Below are 18,714 nucleotides of genomic sequence, written 5' to 3' on the forward strand. Positions count from 1 at the left end.
CCTTCCAATTCTTAAACTGACCAAAGGCACAGCAGTGCTTTCACAAACCTTTCTCAGTAAGCTCTCGGGCTTCTGTCAGAAAACAGTTCAGGACTGTACTCAGATTGCTCAGAAGCAGCTGGCAGTGCTGAAGGGACTGTAAGGTCTGGGGGTCAATGAAGTTGCAGGAGCCGTCAAACAGTGGAACACCTTGTCAAGATAAATATCAAATCACTGGTCAGCAGAGCAACTGCAGGGCTCCAMAGGACACTTCAACAACCACAGAAGATTTAAAGAACCCCTTAAAGAACCAGTATCATACGCTGGCAGATTACTGAACAAGATCCTTTACAAAGATTTACTTGAGGTGCTGAAAATGACTACCCCAGTACTCACATATTTGGTCCAGTTCATCTTTTGTACAGGTCACTTTGTTCCACGTCCACTCAAGAACGAACYGTAAATTAACAGCAGAACTTGGCTGCTCTTTAAAAGCAGAAAAAAAAAAGACATGAAGCTACAATTGCTAACCAAAACAGAACATAAAAACAAGGGAACCAGCATTACCGTCAGAAGCCCAATGTTTAATGCAGCCTGTCAGRAGTTCTAAAGAACCTGTCTGGACAGCAGCTGACAACACCGCTTCTAACTGCTCCTCCTGAATAGAACAGACAAAATCAAATCACAATCTCACACACTTTTCACACCTGAGCCATTGACACAAGTGTTTCATGCTCTTAAGCGTTTCTTAGTTCTAGCCACAGGCTGGACTGCTTGCTGGTTTGAGGAACACAACAAAGCTTTCCTCTGACATTTCAACTTCACACAGGGTAAATTTAATTTCTATTTCCATGCCTATGTCTTTTACTCTTCATTCACTGAGTCCCAATGARCTGTTTTCAGTAACAYCCTCTGCTAAYACCMATTATGCACTTGGTGCACACTCYTTTGCYATCAGAAACGTGTGAAGGGGACAGAGCAAACGTGACAGTGGTATCATGGAAACARTGAAGCTGTGGCCAAGCAGCTCCTGAGATTAGCAAGACATGAAGCAGCTTTGCCATCCAAACTATTTAAGTTACAATTTGTTAAAGTATCATAAAGAAGTGAAACGTTTCAGTTCCAACAGGCTGAAATTTCAGGCTGTTCAAATACTGTGTTCTAATGCCATGGGCAATGCTGGACAAGGATAATGCACAGGCATGGACACATGGGAAATAATGCAGGAGCTAATTTCAGCTGGTGTTCAGACATTTCTTTTGGGTGAAATGATCCTGAATACAATTTTACATTTTTCTTTTTTTCCCCCTCTTTTATTTTTTAAGCATATTCAAAAGTATAGTTGTGTTCTAGGTAAAATCATTACATTCAAAGAGATATCTACACATTCTGTGATTTGAAAGCATATGTGACATTTCCATTTTTTTCTCAAATCTGGTTTCAGACAAGGCAACATTCCCAATACTACCTAGTGTGGCAAACAAAATTCTAAATCAAGCTTTTGACCTTAATTCTGAAATTTCTCTTTCTAGCAACCAATAGCAATCCCTGCTCAAATGCATAACAAGGCTCTGAACAATAGAATCACAGTTCATCAAACATTATAATAAAATTTCTCTTTCCCAAGTTATTTCCAAATCAGAATTAACACCATAACATCTAATCAGAATGGAAGAGATAAATATGCAGTCTATGGACTGGGTCAGCTTGTGAAGAGGGCTGTTCTCAGTGTTTGGATCTAAGGCTATTATTACATCTGCTAATTAATGTCCACATAATGTCAGATCAGCTTGCAAGTCACATAAAACTCAGATGGTCATGTCTTATAGCCTCTACAGCCTTCAGACTAGATGGATRTATTTCCCTCTGGATTCCCCAGCGTACACTCACCTGACTCAAACTGGATGGCTGGACATCAACCAGTCTTGGAGACAGCMAGCCAGCTACAAGACACCGAGTGTAGCTGTCATGAATGGTTTCACTTATTAAAGGACCTGATTTCTTCAAAAACTTCAGAATCTAAAACAATCAATCAAAACCACAGGTTAAGGCACCATTCAATCACTCAGCTTCTGTCTTAAAAACAGCAGCCAGAAACGAATAGTTTCAGTTTATAAAAAAGAAGATGTAGAAGAAAATAYCAGCCCTTGCAATGCTGAAGGAAGTATTTTCCAGCCTGCCTGTCAATACATTAATACTAATTGCCAATACCACTATTTCCCYGGACACAAATTACATTCTGTAGAAGTTAGACTTAAGATACAACTTTAAATCACACTTCTGTGCTTGTTTCTGCAGAAGCTGATTCTTATTGCAATATTTAGTGAGCTGGAATTTAATTCAAAATGATTAGTCACAAGTTGTGCAGTGGCTTAGAAGTTATAATTTGGCCAAGGTTCAGAGAAAAAAATATGCATTTCCTTTTCAACAGTTACTTTTCCTTTCCTCCATGCCCTCCTCYTTTCTCAATTTCCTCAGGTGACAAAAACTGCCTCCAGACTACGCAGACAGTACAAAAAGGTCAATGCTTCCCCCAACTTCCACCACAACCCTTTTCTTCCTACTAAAGCAATGCTGCATTCTTTCCAAGCCATTCAATCCCTGCTCATGCCTCSCTAAAACAGCACCATTTGCATGAAACTGGCACGATATGACTGCAGTTTTGCATGTGGATGGGCAGCATGAGCACAAAGTGGTCTCTGACACTCAAAGCAGTGCAAGAGAGAATCTAGCAAGAGTTCATCTCCAGTTCTCCTGACAGTCTCAACAGAGATACAGAAGAAAAACTCACCTCCTTCTGGAAGCCAGTGCAAGTCATGTGAACAACTCCTGAGTTGAGCAAGCACGTAACATCTGCAGAAACAAGGAACATTTGACAGCCTTCCATACTCTCACAGTTACCTTWTCACCAGTTTGTGCTTTTAAACAGTGCTATCTGCAAAGAAAAACCTYCAGCACCCCTTTTCTTCAGCAAATCACTTACACACTTTCTTTTATCAGTACGTACTGTCAGTCTGCAGAAAATTAATCTCAACTGCTACCCAGGTGCTCTGAGCCTCAGCCCAGAGGCATTTCATTTTAGGACCATAATCCCTTCAAAGACTATGTTACAGAAGGCCCAAACCCCAAAACTCAGCAGACAGTCAGATAGGTTTCACAAAAGTAAACTCCTTGTTAGTACAAGGCAACCAGAGTTAGATTTGTGAAGGTTTGGAGATCTTTTGTTGGTTTTTGTGTGACAATGAACAAGAAGGAGAACCACTAAGTGGCATTTGACCTCACATGAAGCTTGTCACTTAAAATGAAAAGCAGTGAAATACCTACCAAAATTATAGGTGCTTGGATTAAAAAACTGTTCAGGTGATGGATAAGAGGGAGGAACTCCTCGACTCAGACTACGCTCGTGTACCAGAATATCCAAAATGAGCTTTGGAGAAGTCATGCTTATTACAGGATCCAGTGACCACAGTGCAAAATAGGGGCAATCATGAAGGAGTTCTTCTGGCCTGAAGGAAAACAAGGGCATAARCTAACCAGTGACTTTCAAATTAATCCTTTTTAGGGAAATTAGAAACAACCTAATAAAAGCCTACCTCAGTGAGTCTGGCATGTGTGCATGATACCAACCATTGATGTCAAACACACCCAAATAAACAGATGGTTTGTCTTGATCATGGGTATTCACTTGCCARCTGAAGATTGATACACTGGTGTCAGGAGAGGTTACTGTCAAAGACAAGACAGTTTTATTATGGTGGAAAATTGTTTCTTATTGTAGAAAATATGGGATATCTGCTGTTATTTCACTGGTGAAACACAACATTTTACTCAGAACGAAAAAACAATTTATGGAATAGGAACCATTCTCTGCAATAGGTTTCTGCCGTATTACCTCTCATTCATATTATATTTGTTCTAAACAAAATCAAAGACACAATAATTAATTAAGTTTTACATGCTAGAAGAGTAGTTGGTGGGAAAATATGCTAGGAACACATAGATTCCTATTTTTAGAAAGCATACTCATCTTACACAGTTGTATCACTCAGCTAGCATGATTGATTTCCATGTGAGACTAAATAAGAAGTCAAAAGGATACTCTGAATATGCTGGAGAGGAGGTAAAAGAATACACTTATCAGGCTAAATAAATAAATACAATAAYTAAAAACACAAATAGGAAATTGGAATAAAGATTTTAACATAAAACATTCCTAATATTCTATTCCAGTTCTCTTAGAAAGTGGAATGTTCTTTGTTCTCTGGGGAGAATGCATTCTCTAGATATAAAACAAAGTATGTGAATATCATTTACTCTAATAGAACAAGGATCAAAAGAAAACACTATGTTTGGGAAAATGTTTCTCTCTTCTCTCTTCAATTCATCACTACAGTTTACAGATCCTCACACACTTTGCTATGTCTTGCTGTGAACTTCTGTGCCATTTCAATTTTGTCAGCTGCTGAAACTGGCAGTGGGTATACTAATTACCTTCACAATTCAGAAGACATCCTCACTGATAGCCTCAACACACATCCAACAGAAGCTCATGTTGCCAAGAGCTTGAATAGGTTTTGAATAAAATCTAATTAGAAACCATGAGAAAACTAACAGGTATTTCGCCATTTCAAGTTTTTTCATACTTGAAAAAAGACAGGAAAATATTTTCTTCCTGTTGTTATTTTGGTGATTTGAATTTGTTTATGCAGTGGTGTGTGTCATATTTAGCCAGCTGTCATGTATGATTCCTAGGTCCTATTCCACCAGGCATATTTCCAGCCATTTTTCTGTCACAAGAGGTGTTTGAACCTCATACAATTGTCCTTGGTCCATCAATCCAGTCTGTACAGATCCCTCTGCAGAGCATCCTACTCTCAGGCAGATCAACAATCTTGTCCAAGGTCGTGTCATCCCAAACTTATTGAGGGTGCACTCYATTGCACAGGTATTTCACAGGACTGGCCCCAGTTCTGAGCCCTGGGGAACTAGATGCCCTAGATGCAACTGGATGCAGCCAGAGGTTTGAGCAGGATAAAAAAAAAATCAGGAAACACTCCCAATCAATAGAAAGAATGATCTTACTGTTCAAGGATGACAGCAGGCAGAACAAACTGGCTGACTAGCATTATACACATGACCCCACCATACACTGCTCCAGCATCACAGCAAACATAAAATAAAACATATTTTTCACTTAAAGTATGATGGTTATAAGGATAAGAAGTCTCACATAACTTAAGCACCCCTTTTTTAAATTTTTTTTAAAATAAGCTCAACAAGCTTGGCTTGAGAGATACATAAGACTGTAGGCACAAAACTACATGCATTGCTTAGATTCCCAAACCATGTGGTTTGGAATGACTAAAYAGGGAGACCAGAACAAACCTTCATTCACACTATCTTCTCTGCCAGCATGGTTGTGAAATTTTTCTATGGTCTGAAAGCTGAGGAATTTAGTATTGCTGGTGTGCCCTCTCCAGGGAAAGATTCCACCAGTGAGATCTAAACTGAAGAGTTTGACACAGTGTTTAAAATCCTGGGGGGAAAAATATGAAGAAGAGAGGAAAAGTAATTTTGAAATAAAAACATCCATTATACCTAAATATGCAATAATGCAGATATCTGATATAATATGCTTATTATACTCTATGTTTCCCATCAATAGAAGCTATATCTGACATGCAAGAGAATTAAGTCAAGTCATAATGGGCAAATTTGGCTTAAAGGCTTTTGCAAATTTTCAAAATTTAGCATTTCCCTAACATTAGTTTAGATCTAATGATGTTTTGCAGAATTCCTTGCATCATCAAGGTGTCTTTACAAAACTGAATATATACTTACAAAGAGACATCTGAAATAATGCAACACATCTGCAAGCAACATCTTCGCTCCATATTTTGATTACAGAACTTGACATTGCAGCAGCTAAAGGTCCATCATGAGGTGTTATCAACAGGCACAGCAATAGAGTGAACATTGATCTCTCTACTAATAAGAACTTCCTAGAGATAAACAATCTTCTTTCAAACCACATAAGCTCTTATCATCTGCTCCCCTAATCTTGTAGGTGACTAATGCGTGAAACATCCCTGAATTCCTTATGGAGAGGACTTGGGCTGAACATGGAAAATGTGTTTAAGAACCAGAGTTACTACAGAGTAAGCAAACTTTGAGATATACAAATATGTATCAAGCTTTGAGATATATACAGAAACAGATAAACAGAAAGGATGGCCCTGAACCTCTGCCATCACCATTTTCTAAGTAAGCTTTAACTGAAATACTGTCTTTCCAGTACAGCCTTTTTCAACCTGTCTGCCATACAACATGTGAATGTGTGTATCGTGGACAAATAACAGCTCTACAGTTAAAAARACTCAACAAAACACCAAACTAGAAAAAACAGCAAAACCCACTACCAAACAAAAAATGAGTTTCCCTACTTTTCAGAGATCTAAACCAAACTGGCATGAAACAACACATCATACTATACACTTAATCTGAGAAGAGACAAGCTTTCTCTTATGGTTCCAGAAAATTCTACAAATAAATATCAAAGGTGTCTAACATAAATAAATAGATAGAAATGTCTTTCATTACTGAAAAGAAAAAATGGCAAAATTTGTCCTGAAGCATGCACAGTCCCTCTTATTATATTCAGCAATTTTGGAAATAACAGATGCACATGCACAGYAGCTAAGGAAAATCAAAACTGTTATTTGAAAAAACAACATGAAGCCTAAGCAAATAATCTAATATTTTCTATAAAATTACTAAAAATAAAATCAATTTTAATAAAAGGTCCTGTCCTGAACAGAATGTCTACCATACCAAAGAACAGTTCCAAAAGATAAAGGACTAWAATTCCATAAACTCATCAGACATTCATTTTAATGACTAGAAATTTCAGCTTCCACTCATATACAAAGAGCCAACTTAACTGATATTCAGGGAAACTTTTTAAACTATCTCACATATAGGCCTGTCTTACCTCATACATAACTTGTCCTGATGCCAGGAGTTTTCTGCCACCAAATGCTAACTGCAACAGATGTAAACTCACTGCATTCTCTTCACTAAAAAAGTTATAAATGAGGAGATTTGATTACAAAGCTACTTTGCAATCTTCATTATCATTTTGTTAGATCTAGGCYGAAACTTACTTAAGAGCATGCTCTTGCTGAAAAGAAAAACACCACTTCCCAAAACATGGTAAGTGGTCACATTTAGCCACTAAAACATAAAGGAAGAAATGTTGACACTAACAGTTTCAGGGGCATATGGTAACTATATCATTGGAAAGCTTTAATACATAGTAGAGAACTAAAGCTGTTTGAAATAGCTTTTCATTGTAAAGTGCTCTCCATGAAAACTGCATTAAAGTCAAGCTCAAGAAGACTGCCACTCTCTGAACACTTGGGCTGACAAAGTAACTTGCTTATCCCAGCTGGAAACCATTGATTTGTCTGCTGAGCACTGTTCATTTTCTGCCAGGGGAGCTGAACTGGCTCAGAAGAGCTCCAAGGACTTCTGAGCTCTCACAAAGCAATATTGTCGTTGCCCTCCTTTATGGACAGCTGTATGTGAACAAATATCAAAAAAAAAAACCAGTTCGCAAAATCAGTGGCTAATGGTAATACTTATTCACCTTTGTTGTGTTGATTGAACAGCCCACAGGTAGCAACAATTTTGAAGGTTACTCTCAGGCTCTTGAAAAGTAAGGGCACAGACAGGAATCCTTCCTCGTCCAGGCTGAGTGTAGTGCCTACAGGGAAAAAAAAAAAACAAACCGAAAAAACAAACCAAGGGCAAATGAGGGAGTCAAGCAAGAGACTACGTTTTGTGCAGCAGTCAAGGTGAGATTTCTGTCCATCACAGCAATAACCTGTGTTTATGTCCTGCTCTGCCTGAGGAGGAGGAACAAAATTAATTCGACTGCTGGGCAAAAGACTGTTCCCATTGTTGAAGCCCACTTCAATTTTGAACTTAAAAAAAMTTTAAAACAACACCAAACAGAAAAAGCTTTTCATTTCTTTACTTGGACATTGTAACAATTTTTTTCTTTAAGATTTTTGAACCTTAGTTTTACCTTCATAATCTTTTCTTGACACTTAATTATGCCTCCACTGTGTATTTATGTATCACTAATTTTTGGTCAGTCATCGTAGATTTGCTAAAGTAAACCCCTATCTGAATCAGGCCAAGTATTTAAAATGAGACTGCTCTTCAGTAGATGTTAAATAATCTCTTGTTTTTACTATTGTTTATAAATTTCCATGSTTCTTATTCTCATCTCCAAAACTTCCAAGGAAAATTTGGTTCATGTCCATCTGTGCCTTGGAATGTTTCAACTCCCTACTTCCATCAGGACTGAAATACAGCAACAGATGTGTTGCCAGGCAAAGATCAGCTACTGAATTATGTATYGTTAGTTTCATCCAGCATACATTAAAGAATATTATCACCAAAATCATATTATTCACATGCCAAAGATTTTCAATGTATGCTGTAATTGCAGTAACTGGTTCTGAAAAATCCTTTCTAAAACCTGTTTCATGGAAATACACACATTGCCTGATTTCACTAAATACTACTGGACARAACAAACTGACTTATAAAGATCAGATCTATTACATCCCTACTGTCTGACATGATTCAATGTTTTCCCCAAATCCTCAATCCACAAGCATGGTAAAAAAAACAGTCCTAGTCCACTGCAGAGAAGGCTCTCCACTTAATTCACATTTGAGCTAATAGTTATTTCAGAAGAGGATTTCTGAACATTCCAAGGTTATATTCAACATCTCAGAAATGTTGAAGGGCCTCTTGAAATTAATATATTTCCTGAAACAAAAAATTGAGACCCYGGAACCTCCAAGCATGGCCAAGTGGAAAAGACTACTTACGCTCGCTTCAAAGTTCTCATATTCCCCAGTGACAGGTAGCCATCAGAAAAACCCACAACGAGCTGGTTACTTTTGCTTATGTAGCACAGGGTTGATACTGCTACTCCTGAAGGACTYCGTAATTGAAARCAGAGATGCCTCCCTTCTCTGGTCACAGCTTCTCTTCTTTGCGGAACTTCAGCAGGAATTTTAGTGACAACTTCTAGATCTACACACATAAAACAGGCAAGAAATAAATGTGTTATGCCATTTCAGTTGCATTCTAAACTGATGTGATTGTAAAACATGTATAATCTAATTCTACTGTGCTACAAAAAAGACTCAGTTCTGCAATACCCTTTTTGAAAGGGTTTYGGTTTMYWCATCTATTCAGAGAACAGAAGGACTCTCCAATGGGACAGGTATTCTTACTCCTATTGCAAAACWGGGTACAGCRGTTATCTTTGTACACAAATTTCTCTTGGACTCTACAAATCAGGAATTTGGGCCTCACAATGAAGCTACTTGGAGAGACATGAACGCCTGAAGCCACTCTTGCGATAGCCAAAACACTGTATGCAATCTGAATACATAAATTACAGTGCCCATTCACACAAATTNCCTGAAGCCACTCTTGCGATAGCCAAAACACTGTATGCAATCTGAATACATAAATTACAGTGCCCATTCACACAAATTAGGATTTTTGATCAACCAGATTTATTCTAAATTACAAKCCTAACGTTTGCCCCTAGTCCATTCATGGAAACAGGAGAACACTCCCAAGAAATGTGCTACCTCTGAAAACAGTTTCCTATCMGGCAGATGCGCTGACTSAGATGGCAAAATTCCAACATCCCAATGGTGACAAAGGGATGTGGGACACCTAGAAGAGGTGTTAAGTATTAAGCCACTCCCATTTCTTGATCAGTTCAGGACCATACAATGTCAAACTGCCATCAGTAGTCACAAATGTCAGAAATGTCAGTAGTCAGTCAGCATGCTGGTATCTCCACTGGGATATATGCTGCTTTTTGAAAACACACACATTTTCTTACTTCTAAATTCAARTTTAAAAACDGCAGCTTACCCGATGCTTCCACTTCATTCTGACTGCAAGATAAATCATCCAAACAAAGATCAACCAGGAGGACATGACCAACATCTGTAGCCACTGCTGCCACTCCAAAGAGCCATCGCAGACTCTGATGCAGGTGCCGGGTGCTCACGCTGGCTCCGCCRTCGTTGCTGATGGGTTCGATGGCAGTCACCTACAGGAAACTGCAGCTTAATATTGATGCTGTGTGACAAGCTCAAGAGTGATCGCTCAGCAGTGAGGCCAGCATYAGCACAACAGAAACAAAAAAGTAAATACAGSYTCAGATGATTTCCATGGGAATGACACATTCTCAGAAAAGGTTGGAGGGASATGCTGGCTCAGTTAAATCTATGTCCTCACTTGGACTGATGATACCCAGTTCTAAATGCACACCAGCACTGTTACAGATGGAAAGGAAATCTGTAGAAGGCAGCCTAAACTAACAGCAATAGACCAAATCCGGACTTGCTCAGCCTGAGGCASGWGCTCTCTCTGCTCCCTGACATGCCGAGCAGCCCCCACGACCTCAGCACKGGTGCACACAGACCCTGCAGCATCCACAGCACACCCACAACAACACTGACTGCTCCAGCAGAGACACAAGCACACCAAGGCCCCTGCACTAAAGCTGCACAACAGAAGAACAGGGGCTGTCCTTTGGCCTCTTACAAATGCAGCACCATGAAAACAGGCAGTTCTACATCAACAACAAAGGTTTGCCTGAAAACAGTGCAAAGAAGTGAGCACCACAACGTAGTCCTTTTATGTTTTGTGTTCACCCCCACAAATGGGGAAAAATATCCAAACCCTTATGTCTCCTGAAATTTTCTCCTCTCCCATATCAAGCACTTGCTRCCTGGCAATCTGCTACACCATTTGCCTTTCATCTTGGTCACAAGAACTCCAGCCTCTAAAGTATCTACAGTAATTTAAGAGACTCGATTTTTGTTCACAGTTCTTATGATTCAAATTAGATTTTCAATCTTCTCTGTTGCTCAAAGGACGAGCAAAATTATTTTGATTACTCAGATTCTTGTGCTCCAAGTCTTAGTGACTGTGATGAACACATCCTGCTGCACAATTAGCCAAAGTTCAAGTGTTGCTTTCAAGATATTTTTTTTCACTGTTCCACTGGCTTCAAATGAATCTTTTCTAGTTTTGCATACAGTCTTCCAAAAATGTTTCCTGGTTACTTCAACTTTCCATATAGTAGCTCCTGAAACGACATATTTTTCCACTGTGCTATGCACTGCTTTTTCCTATTCTCCTAGTGTACTGCCARTTCATTCTGGGAAAGAACAAAGAAAACTTTTCTCAGCTCACTGAATCTGAATGCTGCCCTTCTGCCTCATACAAACCAGGAAAGTTTGGGGAAATACCATGCAACAGTTAGGTAGGCAATCACTATAAACCCACATGGGAAAATAATACTGAAAACATGGCTCTCCTTAAAGCCTTAAAACAGAAATGGCAAAAATGCAAAAAGGGGGGTCGAGAAAAAGGCTCTCTTGGTGGCATACTCTGAACTAACAAAATGTTAATGCAATACTGAAAACATATATCCTATAAACAGACATTCCAAAGCTTTTCCTGAAACAGGGTTATGCAGCACAAAACAACAGGTAAATTTAATTTCTCCAACTGGAAGATACATACCCTTCCTGAAAGAGCAATTGCTTTAACCACTCTTGAGATCCCAAGGTCGTACAGACAGAGAACGCTTCCCTCTGCTTCCTCCAACCCAACCAGGAGTCCGGTCCTCTTCTGCCAGGAAAACTCCTTCACCACACGAACAGTGGGAGGCTGYTCATTGACTCCACTGAAGCGATACGCAGAGAGCCGCTCTCCTGTCACAGAGTTCACCACCTCCAGCTGAGGGCCACACGCCAGCCACGCCAGGCCACTTCTRCCTGAACACAAAAGAAACACCACTAAATAAAACCCCACCGCACGACTGAAACAACAGCAAAGTCACTGTCACTGCACCTTTCCCCAAAATGCACCAAAGAAAGGAACACCAATCTACCTACTTCTGGACAATTATCTAAAAATCACCCCTTGCAATCCTCAAACAATACATCTTCAAATTAATAACCCCAGTATTTGGCATTTGTACTTGTCATTGCTGCACTCAAGGATGTTGACTACTTGGGATAAAGATTACAACAGAYTGATMTCYAGTTTGTATACCATACTTGGATGGGYTTTGCTAAAACATGCACAGGAATACAAATCTCAAWGCATGCTTCAAATATAGCCCATTAAACCAACTCATTTCAACTTTAATAATCTTGTTTGACACATAGCTACTCTGGGCAGGGATYTGGRTACAAAATTATCYTAAAAYGGGCACTGCATGCATAAATTTCAACTTTTACATATTCTTATCCCAGAAAGAATTTAACAAGTGTTGTTTCACTGAAGAATTTAACACTTATACCGTCTCTGAGGAACTTCAAGCTCAAAGGATGGATTAGCTCCATTACTGCTCTTACAGTGAGGTAGACAAGATTCTACCTGGTCTTAACAGAAGTCCAGACATCCAGACATCCAGTTGTACCTTCAGATCACCTAGAAAGTCAACTACCTAATCTGCTTAGCTACTTTCATCAACTCTCACTAGGTCCTCATCTGTATCCTTTTAAATACCTTGGAAAGTAGCACAACATGAGTAGTGCTTGAGCTGGTATAGAGGAATACAGCCCAAAACAATATTATTTCTTCTTTGAAAAYTGCCTTCTATTTCATTCAAAACTGAGCAAGGCTCATTGATTCAGCATGGCCAGCCAAGTTATTTAAATAGCAAAAGATTGGAGCAGGCTGTTGTAATTTCTGTGTTTATCTCTACGAATGGTTTAATACCATCATTTTAATTGCTAGAACATCCTGTTAGCACTGCCAGAACCTGATGCATCTTWAAAAAAAAAAACCCTGTGCTTCAGGCTGTAAAAACTTTGTACCAGAATCAAATTTAAAGAAAAATGCTCACCTCCAGAAAACTTGCCACACAGCACAGAGTCTAGGGTAGTCTCATCTTCCCCAAGTGCTTCAACAGTCCCCTCYGGAAAATGCAACAGACTGCTTGTCACCTGAGCTGTTAGGTCTGTCATTTTGAGCTGTTAACAATGAAAAAAGACAAAAATGGTCTTTTGTCAGCCATAAATATTTTTAAGACTGACCTAAGTTTTATCAGTATGCAGTGAAAAATCTCCTGTACATAATCTGTAGTTCCTTCTGCTTAAAAAAAAATTGAACTCAGGACAGTTTTTCATCTCACAGCAGAGCTAGCAAGATTAGCAAAATGTGATCTCAGAAAAATAATGTTTTAAAAAATTTTGTGCTCTCCAAGAAGCACAAACCTAACACAGAAGATGAGAAGTAGAAACTATTTCAGCACTCTATCCCAGTAGCCCCCAACAGCTAAGATCCTGCATCAGATGCAAACCAAAGGTTTGCCTTCCCTTTAAATGAGAAAAGAAGTTAAACCAACACAGATCGAAATTGGTTATTATAGCAAATTTACCCAGCTATCTACTGTGGTTCTTTTCTGACATGACTCTACTCTCATTCAAGAGTTGCAGCCTATCTAACATGGCCTAAGCAAGCAAAAGTTCCCAAAGTCACTGCTGCACCAAAGCTMGTCTCCACATGGCATGGTTTACTCAGTTAGAGAGGTATAGGTGCCAAGGGACGCAGTACAGAACACACCAGAATGTTATTGCACTGCTTGCCCCTCCCAGCACAAGCTCTAGAATCTGGGCTTCGTAACAGAAATCCAGAAAGGCCTTCCAGAACCACTGCCAGTCATCTTGTCCAACTGCCCTCCTGCTCAAACCATCACAGCAGGCATCCCAAAGCTGGGTCCMGAYGGATTTGGAATATTTAATTCTCCAACAGGCTTCTACAACCAGCAACCTGACAAGATCWACTGCAGAAACACTGGCAACCCATGCAACAGGCCCTGCTGTCCGACGACCCTCTCCTACCAACGGATTCTATTCTCTCCACCACAGCAGTAAAATAGTGTCACACCAATAAAAAGCCTGTCACTATCGCTTCTCCAAAATGATATCTGACACCTTAATTCCCACAGCAGCAAGTCATGGAATCCTTGGCCGTCACACTGCACGGATTCCTGCAGACGCGCTGCTGCCCCGTTAAGCCGCCATGTTGTTGTCAGGCACGGCAGGGCGCACCTTCAGCCTCTACCGGCTGGGCCTGAGGAGAGGAATGTTGGTGTTGKCAGCTTCCAGAAACAATGTATCCACCCCCCGCGGCAGGGGACTGTGCCACTTCTGAGCCACTGTGCAAGAAAGACAGTAAACTGCTGGAAAGCATCCAAAGGAGGGCAACAAAGATGGTGAAGAGCCTTGAGGGGAAGCTGTGAGGAATGGCTGAGGGCACTGGGTCTGTTCAGCCTGGAGGAGACTGAGGGGAGACCTCACTGCAGTTACAGCTTGCTTGTGAGGGGAAGGGGGAGGGCAGACACTGATCCTTGTGGTGATCAGTGACAGAACCTGAGGGAAAGGCCTGAAGCTTTGTCAGGGGAGGTTTAGGGTGGATATCAGGAAAAKGTTCTTCACAYAGAGGGTGWWTGGGCACTGGAACAGGCTCCCCAGGGCAGTGGTCACAGCAGCAGCCTGACWGAGTYCAAGAAGCWTTTGGACAATTMTCTYRGGCACAGGRTGTGAYTCTTGGGATGTGCCTGGCAAAGAGCCATGAGGTGGACCGGTCGAACATTTTGGGTCCCTGGCAACTCATCTTCTTGTGTGATTSTGTGTGAGAGCATGTGCTACATWATGGCRCTCAGATCATACAAGGGCCCCAGTGCCAGTCGCTGTGGTGGGACCACGCGTCATTGTGTGAGTGTTATCAGCCAAAGTCAGTTCTCAGGTGACATTGGTCCATGCCTGCAGCGTCAGCAAGGGGGACAGTGATGGTGTCAGTGCCAGAAGCTGGGTTGGAGACCACAATTACAGAGCACGCGTGTCTAAGGATGGTTGTATTTTTCCCTAGCCAGATGTGCACATGTGTAAATGGCTAGCAGACTTCAGGTGRGCTAGCCAGTAAATAGGAGGAAAACCTATCTGGGAGGCATCCCAAAGTAGGCGCCAAGACAAGTGCCAGGCATAAAGCTGTGCTGATTTTCTAGGGCTCTGTAAACATTGGGTGGGAACCTACAGACAAGGGAGGGGGATTTTGGAGAGTTACCTTAGCACTTGGGAGGGGTTAAGGGCACAGGCCTGTCTCCAGCAGCCTGCAGAGCCACACGTGCTCTTGTCATGCATGTGCATGGTGCGTGTTCAGTATCACTAGTGGATGAACCTGCCATGGGGAAAGCAGCAGCCACATCCCTGGGTCTGGGGCAGAAGCACTCCCAAGGTATGGAATGCACCAGGGCAGGCTCCTGGGGAAGGAAGGAAGATGCCCTGGGTTAGCACACTTGTAGCATCCTGTCACTACCTGGGCAGACATTGACATCAAATGTTAATCTCTGCAATAATAAATTCACTAACTTAAATAAACTTTTTTTTTTCCATGTTGCTAATGGCAAGTGAGATGGGAAGGAGTGTGTTTTCATTGTTGTGCTAGAATCTGCTGGACCACAAGCACGGAAGGATGGTGACAGAGCAGGAGGATCCAGAAGCAACAGAAGCTGTACTAAGGCTAAAAACATCCTTCCTTGTGCATAGAAGAGATGTGGCACAATGAAGCTTCTCTGCCCTATAAAGGTACATAGAGAAAAGCATCCATTTTCTTTACTCAGGTGCTGGAAAAACTCTCATGAACACCCTGTTCAAGAGTGAATTTAGGAAGCATAAAGGAGATTAAAGATCATTGTTTTAACAGTTGTTTAAAAACAGGGTTACTAAAACCTAATTTTTAATTCTGTTAGTGATCAATTATCAAAATCAATTAACTACACCTTTGACAAATTATTTTAAGGTTTATCTGTAAATCTAGCTCTAACAAACACATCCACATTTTATTCAACACTATTTTCTAGGAGTCACTGTGTCTTGTACTTTTCGAAACTGATTACACAGAACAACTATTTCTGCCAATTTGAGCCTTTTATAGTACAAAGTGGAAAGGACTTGGAGATAAATGACACTGTGCTAATCCCACAAGGTACTGCTTGTTTTTTCCAGTGTCAGGTGATTTTGATGAGCTCTTTGCACACAAAAGGCRCCAGGCCTCTGCTTGCACCATAACTGATCATCAAGTAGCCATTCTCTGGGCTGATCTGACTCTACACCAGCAGAGCTGCATTATAGCCTGGCCAGGCGTCCTCCAGCACACCTTGCCCAAGACCACACAGGATCCCTCTCYAAAAAAGCAACCAAATGCATCCTCTTCATAGGTGTGCAAGCTTTGCTGTCCAGGGCAAGCTCAGATCTGCCCCCACTAACAGTTTAAATTAAGAATCAAGATTTATAAATGGGCTTGAAAGCAGCACTGAGTTCCAGAATGAGAGAGATATAGGTAACACTATGTAACACTTCAAACCAATAGACAGCAGACATTTGTGTTACACTTAGGTGAATGTTAATAAGGAGAGAGAAAAAAAAACCTGACCAGGCTACCACAGTGTGTTAGAGAAAACCGACTTTAGGTGCTTCTCTGAATAAACTTTTACCTGACCCATGTAACAGTTGGGTCCTGCTGAGATGAGCATATCGTTCTTGTCCTTTAAGGAAGACACCATGGGCAGAAGCCACAACAGGTCAGATCAAAAGCAAAGGTCTTCCTGTACCCTGRACTCCTGGGGTCATATATGCTTGTGATGCTGGTTTTCACAGAAATCACTCACCCACCTCCTGCATCCTTCTCTCACTGTTATTAAAATCCCAGTTGCAGTATCAAAATACAAGCAAGCAGTCGTACACTATTAATTCATGTCACAGTTCAGGCTTAAACCAAGTTCTACAGCAATGCACAGCACATCAATGACTGCTGTGGGATGAGCCTGCACTTGAGTCATGACACCGGCAAGGAGTAACTGAGCTGAAAGGACACATCAGTAACGATAACTTGCATTTTTCCCTCTACCTCACATACTGGTCATCCACAGAGCCCAGAGCTGGAAAATGCAATTTATTTTAGGAACAGCTTAATTCAACAGGAACCACAGAACGTTTATCCRCAAGCATATCAAAGAGACTCATGATCTTGGCTACTTTGGTGAGAAAAACATTCCTGGAATGGAAACCCAGAAGCTTGTACAGAAGACAAAAGTAAAAACAAAAGAAACAGACATCATATTAGCTAAAATTCTATTACTTTAGTATTTTCAGATTGGCCTAGACTACTTGCAAGCATTGCCTAACTACTCATGAGAACTTATGGATTGATTTCTACCTGCAGCTTTTTTACCCCACCAGAAATCAACAATTTTGCTATTTATTATTTACATGGGAAGTCATGAAATTGCAGCAAATAAATTTATTGCACTGACAACTCTGAGAGTAGTCTTCCATGACAGGAAGTTCTGATGGGGAATTAAAATAGTTATCTGTGCCCTTGTTTGCACACTGGACATGTACAAATATTAAGGCAAACAAAGCCAATGTGAATCAATTAGTGCTTCAAGCATCGAATGGCTATCAAAAGTAAAACAGTTTAACTCTCATTTGTGTTAATCACCTGGAATGAATACCTTCACCAGCATTAGATTATAAATATTTGAAGAAACAAAAAGTCTTAGGAATATTTGAGTTAATTCTGTGAGGTAYATCAAGGAAACTGTTTCTACTGTAGCATTCCTTTTCTTCACAAAATACTGTCAGGAAAATTAATCTACAAGCATGAGAGGTTTATGTCTAAAAAGGGAGGCAAAGGAGTCTTGCAACTTTATTCATGAATAAAGGGAGAGGTCATGGGCATTTTCTGTGGGGTCTCTCAAATTCATAGAGGATGCAGCCTCTTTTTCTCCTAATTTTTTGGTTTCAGTTTTCTCTTTCTTTCTCCATTGGCTGAGATATTTGAGAGGTACAGGCTTTCTGAAACCCTTAATGAAACTTTCCTTTTTATCATACATTGCCTTCTTTCAATATACATTTCTGTGTCTCTGCTGTTGTAGTCTATTAACATAGTCTGGGATAAGTCAATTAAAGGAATTCTTATGGAAATTTTTCTCATTGTTTCCTTCCATATCCTAGTATCAGCCTTATCTTACCCCCAGAGTCAGTCTGTTTGCAAAGACACTCCCTTCTCATTCCTTTCAATCTTTTTTTTTTCTTTTTATTTTGTTAATAATTGTTTTTACAAACTTTAGTTATTACTGACTTGATTTTTTGGGGGAGTTCTTTTTTCGTGATTATTTGTAGTGACAAGATTTTTTGACTTTTTATAATTATATCTGGATTAGTATGCATGGCTACTATTTGCATCTTTTTGATTATATGCTGAATGAGCTGTACTAGGCAAGSGATTATGCATGGTAAAAAAATTAGAGTTGCTATAGCACATAGGAGGAAAAGAAGCATTTGTTTAGTTTATAGTTAACTAGGTAACTTATTCAGGTTTGACTGCGCTGGTTACTCATTTTTAGATTTTTTTTGCTTTTTGCATATTTAATACAAGGTTTTTGTTACTTTCTTCYTTAGGGTTAATATTTTTTTTTCTTTACTTTTGGCTTAAACTTAATTGATAATATAAAGGTAAGATTATTAAGAAAAACATTTTAATGGTGCAATTTAATTACTTAATTTAATTTTCACGTTATCTTGTGCACGACTTGTGGCAAAT

At 40.1% G+C, this 18,714-nt stretch overlaps 1 protein-coding gene across 1 annotated transcript in view; it reads right to left on the reverse strand.

Moving 5' to 3' along the window:
- Positions 1 to 13,073, reverse strand: part of LOC130588780 (protein ELYS-like) — a 21,485-nt gene extending 8,412 nt beyond the window's left edge. The window contains 14 exon segments of the mRNA XM_057389701.1: positions 49 to 189; positions 376 to 465; positions 547 to 637; positions 1,870 to 1,998; positions 2,771 to 2,832; positions 3,304 to 3,485; positions 3,573 to 3,705; positions 5,365 to 5,515; positions 6,971 to 7,055; positions 7,628 to 7,744; positions 8,886 to 9,093; positions 9,955 to 10,135; positions 11,620 to 11,873; positions 12,953 to 13,073. Coding sequence (XP_057245684.1) covers positions 49 to 189; positions 376 to 465; positions 547 to 637; positions 1,870 to 1,998; positions 2,771 to 2,832; positions 3,304 to 3,485; positions 3,573 to 3,705; positions 5,365 to 5,515; positions 6,971 to 7,055; positions 7,628 to 7,744; positions 8,886 to 9,093; positions 9,955 to 10,135; positions 11,620 to 11,873; positions 12,953 to 13,073 — 1,945 coding nt within the window.
- Positions 13,074 to 18,714: the final 5,641 nt, after the last annotated feature.

This window comes from Malurus melanocephalus, unplaced genomic scaffold (assembly GCF_030028575.1).
Source record: "Malurus melanocephalus ecotype Western Australia unplaced genomic scaffold, MMel_1.1 scaffold_19, whole genome shotgun sequence".
NCBI classification, from domain to species: Eukaryota; Metazoa; Chordata; class Aves; order Passeriformes; family Maluridae; genus Malurus; species Malurus melanocephalus.